At 35.8% G+C, this 8,022-nt stretch overlaps 1 protein-coding gene across 1 annotated transcript in view; it reads left to right on the plus strand.

The window, feature by feature from the left end:
* Positions 1–8,022, plus strand: part of LOC108523235 (dynein heavy chain 7, axonemal-like) — a gene marked incomplete at its 5' end in the record, with an annotated part of 190,324 nt that overhangs the window by 16,692 nt on the left and 165,610 nt on the right. The window contains 2 exon segments of the mRNA XM_017863753.1: positions 3,173–3,275; positions 3,396–3,523. Of these exon segments, the coding sequence (XP_017719242.1) occupies positions 3,173–3,275; positions 3,396–3,523 (231 nt within the window).

Genomic DNA, 8,022 nt, shown 5'->3' on the forward strand with positions numbered 1-8,022 from the left:
TTTTTTTGAGACGGAGTCTTGCTCTGCCACCCAGGCTGGAGTGCAGTGGCCGGATCTCAGCTCACTGCAAGCTCCGCCTCCCGGGTTTACGCCATTCTCCCGCCTCAGCCTCCCGAGTAGCTGGGACTACAGGCGCCCACCTCGTCGCCCGGCTAGTTTTTTTTGTATTTTTTTTTTTTTAAGTAGAGACGGGGTTTCACCGTGTTAGCCAGGATGGTCTCAATCTCCTGACCTTGTGATCCACCCGTCTCGGCCTCCCAAAGTGCTGGGATTACAGGCTTGAGCCACCGCGCCCGGCCTATTCTTAAAGGAAATAAGGTTATAGCAAAACCCTATTTGCAGAGAATCTCTGCTTCCCTCTCCAGTCCCTATTGTAACAAGTCATTATTACTGGTTGGAATAAGTGGTGTCCCTTAAATGCATTGGAACAGATAAGAGTTTGAGAATGATTGCATCATATAAAGGTTGTGGGATTCTAAAGACATCTTTAACCTGCCGATCTTGTTATTGAGAAGTTAGAGTCAGTAATTTACTTTTATAGACATATTCTAATCAATCATTTCAGTGAACTTGAAATCTTAAGTTTTATTATTTGTTTTTATTTTTTAAAATCTATTTTTATGCATTATAGATGTACATATTTTCAGGTTACATGTGATAATTTAATAATTTATAAAGATCAAATCAGTGTATTACTTTTTTTTTTATTCTAAGTTAGATTCTTACTCTTGTCAGTCCATGAGCTTCAAAAGGTGGAATTAGAGATACCAAGTCCCTGCCTATAAACCTGCAAACATCTGATCATTTCAGCAGCTTGTGGCTATAGACTCTCATTCCTTAAAATGTTAGGTGACACAACTGAACACAAAATGAGCCATTGGAAATTATGTGTTTATTTATGTTTTCTGTAATTTTCAAAGCACATTTTATTTTATTTTATGTCCAATTTTATTTTCGATTCCAGGGGTACAGGTGCAGGTTTGTTACATGGGCAGATTGTGTGTTGCGAGAGTTTATCTGGTGTACAGATAATTTTGTCACCCAGATAATCATCATAATAGCCAATAGGTAGTTTTTCAATCCTCACCCTCCTCCCACCCTCCACCCTCAAATGGGACCCAGTGTCCATTGTTCTTTTCTTTGTGTCCATGTATATGCAAAGCACATTTTAAAGATTCTAGAATATTTACTATTCCAAATTTTCTCCAGAAGAAGTTAACTTTAAAAAAGATAAACAAACTAGCAAAATAGAACATACCACCCCTGACTCATGCAGTAAACTGTTCCTGGCTGGAATATGACTGATCTGGAGTTTAATTATTCTACATTTGTGATACTGAAACAATTAGAACTTTTAAAAGCTCAAAATTGTAATTAATAAAATATCAAGAAAACATTTAAATGACCAACTAACATTTTAATTCATTCTCTGTAATGATTTACAACCTTGTTGAAATGAGCACTATTCCCAATAGCAAAGGTATGGAATCAAACTAAGTGTCCTTCAGTGGAGATATGGATAAAGAAAATGGGTTACATCTATACAATGAAATACTATTCAGCCATAAAAAAGAATGAAATCATGTCTTTTGCAGCAACCTGGATGGAACTAGAAGTCATTATCTTAAATGAAACAAGCCAGGCACAGAAAGTCAAATATCCCATGTTCTCACTCATAAGTGGGTGCTAAGAAATCTGTACACATGGCTGTAGAGAGTAGAATGATAGAAATTGAAGGGTGAGAAGGTGGGAGAGGTGTGTGATGAGAGATTACTTAATAGATGCAACGTATGTTATACAGGTGATGGATACCATAAAATGGTATGGAAAGCAAAATAGTATGATGCCAGTGTATGTTATTCAAGTGATGGATACCAAATTGCATGTAACAAAATTGCACACATACTCCATAAATTTGTACAAATAAAAATAGATATATAAAAGAAAAAATAACAAAACTAAAGAACTCTACATGCAATTTGAATAGCCATTACATTCTTAAATGTCTAAAGAAATGTCAGTATATATTGCTCAGTTTTTGAATCTATGTAATGACTATCTTAATTCTTTTATTTAGAGTCATAAACTTAATAATATTAAATTTGCTTATTATTAGTAAGTATTTGTAAATAGCTTCTTTGTGTTGGGATTGTGCTGGATAATGGGGGGTAGAATATTAGAAAGGCATGATTTTTTTATCAAGACTCTCAAAATTTATATAATACTTGAATATGACTTCCAAAGCATTCTATTCTCTGTGATTTGTCGTCATGCATAAGAGGTCAAAGTCATTTATAGAGTCTTCTCCAACTAATGAGAATGTACTGTTCTTTGACATGCATAGAAGTCATGTACAATCCAGTATGGATCAGAAGAATGAAATGTGTAAAAATCCAAGGTCAGCTGCTATAATCTCTGTGGCTTTGTGCTAATTATTTAACATCTCATATGGTATAGCCTTAAAAGTGTCCTTGCATAAAAGATACATATGAAGTGCTATGAGTCATGGTTGGCACATACAATGTACTCGATGTAACACATGCACGTGTGTGCTTGCATGCACACACACACAATCTATAAAATGTATGTTCAGTACATATTTGTTGAATTGTTTGATGTTTTTAAAAGTAAATCCGAATTCGGATGAAACTACTCATACTTGATTTTCCAGTTTTTCCTTATGATCAACTAGTACATATCTGTGAGGTAGCTGTGAGTTAGGACTGCAAACCAGGGCCTTAAACTATGGTAGTTGGCTATTAAGGTGCTCAAACCACAAGGCAGTCTCATTCGCAACAGAAGTCATCTTATTTAGATGGTTATTTTAACCTACGCTATAAAATCCATGTGGAGTAAGCAAATAAAATCAACTTGTAAATAAAAAGCAGGAAAGGCTTTGAGATTATAGGTGTATGTCTAAATGCTAAAAAAAAAAAAAAATGCAGAAAGGAGAAAAACGTTAATTGGAAAATTTTCCAATTGATCCAACTCTTTTATTCATGCAGAATAATGAATTGGTAATGAAAAAATCAGCTGTCTTTAAAGATAAAGGCAAATAAGCAATTTCCTTGACAGGATATTAAATCCTAGAAAAGATCAGGTGAAAATACAACATTTCAATGCAATATTGAACCAGATAAAGTCAAAAATTTTCATTACTCTTTTCTCATAGGGACTGTTATCTTGTGGAGCCTGGGCTTGCTTTGATGAGTTTAACAGAATTGATTTGGAAGTACTCTCTGTGGTTGCTCAACAAATTCTTACTATCCAAAGAGGTAATGGACTAGTTTGTCTTTGCATTTTGTGAAAATAAAAGAAATATGAGAGGTAATGAATGGCACAGCTCATGTTTATATGTGGTATTACTAAGTCATTTCATTCCTGATTACCTACAGGTATTAATGCAGGTGCTGATATACTGATGTTTGAAGGAACTGAACTAAAACTTGACCCCACATGTGCTGTCTTTATAACAATGAACCCTGGGTATGCTGGGCGATCAGAGCTGCCAGATAACCTGAAGGTATGGAAGAAGTTATTATATAATCTGTTTCTTCTCTATAATTTACAAAGTTAATATGTGAAAAGGGCCGGGTGTGGTGGCTCACGCCTGTAATCCTAGCACTTTGGGAGGCTGAGGTGGTGGGAGGACCACTGGAGCTCAGGTGTTTCAGACCAGCCTGGGCATAGTGAGACTTTGTGTCTTAAAAAAACAATAAAAGAAATAAAGTATTTTAAAAGTGTGTGTGTGTGTCTGTGTGTGTGTGAAAAGAAAGAATATGCTATCCTTGAGTTTATGTAAAATATTTTGTTTTAGTTATAATATTTTAGAAAATTGTTTTAGAAAGCAATTTTTAAAGCTTTGAGTATCTTTACAGAGTAAATATCCACACCAGGAACAATTCCCAAAATATTTATTTTTAAAATAGTGCTAACTGTGAAAAATTACAAAATATAGAAAACTACTAATGGGGTACCCATTCTACTGCGTACTATATATTGTGTCCCTCTAATTTAAATGCCTTTTTACAATGCTGGAAGCACACTATTGTGTATGCTGGGTGGGTTTTTTTCATGTTAATGTTATAACATGAGCATGTTCCCATCTTTATAAGCATAATTCAATCTATTAATAAATTTACCAAACTGTTGCTTACTTTTGGACATTCAGTTTGCTTTCCATTTTCCTACATTATAAATAATATCACGATGAGTAGTTTTTACTAAAGGCTTTTCTCTATTTTGAAATATTTCTTTAGATGGAGTCATAGGACCAAGGTATTTGTTGCTAAATTGTGCTTCAAGACAGGTTGAAATGATTTTCATCCCGTATCAATTCTCAATTTTCATTGACACCCAGCATTAATTTTTTAATGAAAAAAAAACACTTTCTTGAATTGACCAGACTTTACTTTAAAAAAAAAAAAACAAAAAAAACACCATTTTATTTGATTATTAGTAAAATATTTTCCCCATATTTTGGTTAACAATTTTATATCCTTTTCTGATGAATTGCATATGTATGACACGTATACAGACAGCAGTGTTGAAGAATAATGCAATAGTAATTGTGGATCCAAAACCAAATCTCCTGACTATATCCTATATTACTTCCACACTTCACATGCTTACGCTGACAGCTTCCCAGACTAAATAAGCAGTTTTCTTTTCCACCAAAAGACTTGATATGACTAATTGCTGCCAAGTGTTTTTGTATTTCCATTTCATGCCCCTTTATATGTTAAGTCTTATGTTTTAGTATTTTGCCTTAGTGAAGGAAGGCATGATTAACAAATGAAAAACGGTAAATCCTCTTCTATCTAAGAAGCATTTTACAAGTTTTATTTGGCATTTTCTTTTGGAAAGCTTTTTGTTATTGTTGTTGCAGTTCTTTTATTTGTTCACTACGTTCTTTTATTTGGTAGGATTACTCTGAATACATAAATTTGCAAAGGTAGGAAAAGCAAAAATCTGTGAGTAACTTGTTATAGAAAGCTGGGAGCCATTATTGGTTGAATTTGTTAACGCCCTCTGCAGACCTTTCCACAGTTTTATTTACTGTGCAGGTTGAAATAGTGCTAACATATTCACCTGGTAGTTCTTGGGGATAATGTATTTTCCTTCCACATGAGGCCAAAAGTTGTTCTCAATTCTGATAGCTTCTCCTATTGTGCAGCCTTCTTGGTTCAAGCTTCTACAGTGCATCTGTTTTCAAGTATATATGGAAATACCAAATACCTAATAAGTCTGAAATGAAAGAGTTACATATTCCTTAAAAAATAATGAAAGCCTGATGGGGCCCAGAAAGTATCATTACCAGTCTTCAGAATCATTCTCAAAAGCTCCCTCTTCTTCACCTGGTGATTCAGTCAGTCACCAAGCCCAGGGTTTCCATTTCACACAACTCCTACAATCCCTGCTGCACCAACCTGGTCCCCTTGCCACACCTTGCTGCTCCCTGCCTTCTGTCTTCTCCCATGTGTCTCATTGCAATAGTTGACTTGGCATCAATTTCTTCTCTATTGAAATTCACTCTAATGAATTCACCATCACAGTGCTACCAGTGTTGTCTGTCAAAAGAAATCTAATCATATAATCTTCAACTTTAAAAAACTTCTGGGCTCCTTTGTGTCTATGGACTAAAGTTCAGATTTCTTAGTACAATCTATAAGAGCCTTGGCATGAGGACTCAGTTAATCTGTCCTGCCATTTCCCTGCCTCTGTCTGTTGCACTGGGCCTCACTAGCCTCTGAAGGTCCCTTGCCTTTCTACATGCTGTTTTCTCTCTCTCAAGTGCTCCGCTAGGCTGCCACTTTACTGTCTGACAAATTCATGCTCATCCTTTAAACTAGCAGTGAACATTAAATATATGTACAATTCAGATCTGACCTTCTGGGTGAAGTCCCGGGACTTGGCTGAGGTTTATAGCTGAATCCTATAATGTGCATGTCCGTGGGTTCTCTAGGGACTCTTCCGTTAGGAGGAGTCTGCTTGTAATTCCTGAGGCTTGAGTGATGGATTCTGTTTCTCCAGTTGTCATTGCCTTCTCTCTGCCTGGATCTCTGTGGTCAACTCCATGTAACCTTCATTGTTGGAGAGCTCTCACTCTGCCAGGAGGTATGTAGGGCAGGACTTATAGAGCTTCAGTGTGGGCCTTCTTTGTTGTGTACCACTCATAAATCCTTTTCCCAACAACCCCTGGGTATTAATCCTGCTACCACAGGTCACTATCCTTTTTCAGACATGAGTCAGGCACCAGTCCATATCTCCCAAAATGCAGGAATATCTACCAAGCTCTCACAGAACTTGGGTGTAGTGAGGAGGGTTGTGGGAACTCAGAGCATAACGACAGCTCCCTTCAAAAGAAATATTTTCACAACTCCTTCCTCTCTCAAATATTTTGTCATCTACAAGTAGATGAGAGGGTTCAAGGTTGTAGACATTTCCTTTGTAAATTTTGTATGTTGAGAAGATCATACTCACTGTAGTAACTGATGTGTCATATCATGCAGAAAGAGTCCATTTTGACATCCTGTTACATTTAGACAATGCATAATAAAGCAGTTTCTTAAATACATCTTCACTTTAGGGAAGCTATAGTTTAGATTTAAACCATTCTGAAGAATCAGTAGTCAATGATCATTTTAGAATAGTTTGCTAGATTGCTTCTCGGCCTTTTGGCTAAGGTCAAGTGTAGAATAGTTTGCTAGAAGCCACGGTAAAATAGACACATTCTAGATCTCCTAATGTCACAAAGCCAATGAAGTGATACATAGCTTTTCAGAGTATATGTAGGATGAAACACTAATAGTATTGTGGAGAAAAAAACAAAATAGATCCTAAATCCTCCATTTCATTCAACTAAAATCAAGCTTGTTCCTGAACAGATCAAAATATTTATAAAATCGATTTGCAATTTCTTAGAAATAAATAGTAAAAAGTTATTGCTTGAATTTTTTCTCTTGTACCAATATGTAGTCTTTTGAAAGCATGCTCCAGAAAGTATACACATTTCCTTATGTACCACCCTCCTTCTTCCACCAGTAGAGCAGAAGCAGTAGAGCAGCTATTCTTGATCATTTATTTTTGCTGAGATAAACATGAAGATTATGTTCACATCGATTACATGCACTGGAATTTACGCAAGTCTTGGCATGTTACCTGGATCTGTACCCTCTTTGTTTTCACACTCAACAAACTATGTCACTGGTTAAGCTAGAATCCAATTTAATTTTTTTAGCAAAGCACTAAATTATCTTCAAACTTACTGCTATTACCAACAGATTATTTCTGGTACATCCAAAATCAAACCACAGTATATCTGTATGCTGCACAACCTGTTTGGGAATCACTGGTTTAGGCTTAAAAGATATTTCAATCAGGATGCTTTTCATTGTGTTAAGTATCATTGTTTAATCGTTGGTAGAGAACTCCTAATAAATGGAATATCATGATACCCCTTGACACTTCTTTACTTCACTTTATTTTTTGTTCTGCTAATCAGAAATATGTCTGCTTCATAATTTTCCACAATCGTATTGCTAACAGTGCTAAGAGGTGAATAGGATATTTGTGAAGTAACTAGGGTGGTCAAAGGGAAACCTACAACACGCAGTCCTGGATGTTGACCTCAAACTAGTAGTAATTTGGGCTATTGTAGAAAAACTTTATCACCCTAACCCCGTTGACTGGCTGACTGATTTGTTAATTCAGTCATTCTCTCTTTTATTCTTTAAAAAAGTCATTGTTGGCAGCAAAAGCCAAAATTGACAAATGGGATCTAATTAAACTAAAGAGCTTCTGCACAGCAAAAGAAACTACCATCAGAGTGAACAGGCAACCTACAGAATGGGAGAAAATTTTTGCAATCTACTCATCTGACAAAGGGCTAATATCCAGAATCTACAAAGAACTCAAACAAATATACAAGAAAAAAACAACCCCATCAAAAAGTGGGCAAAGGATATGAACAGACATTTCTCAAAAGAAGACATTCATACAGCCAACAGACACATGAAAAAA

This window comes from Rhinopithecus bieti, unplaced genomic scaffold (genome assembly GCF_001698545.2).
Source record: "Rhinopithecus bieti isolate Rb0 unplaced genomic scaffold, ASM169854v2 scaffold_64265, whole genome shotgun sequence".
Lineage (NCBI taxonomy): Eukaryota > Metazoa > Chordata > Mammalia > Primates > Cercopithecidae > Rhinopithecus > Rhinopithecus bieti.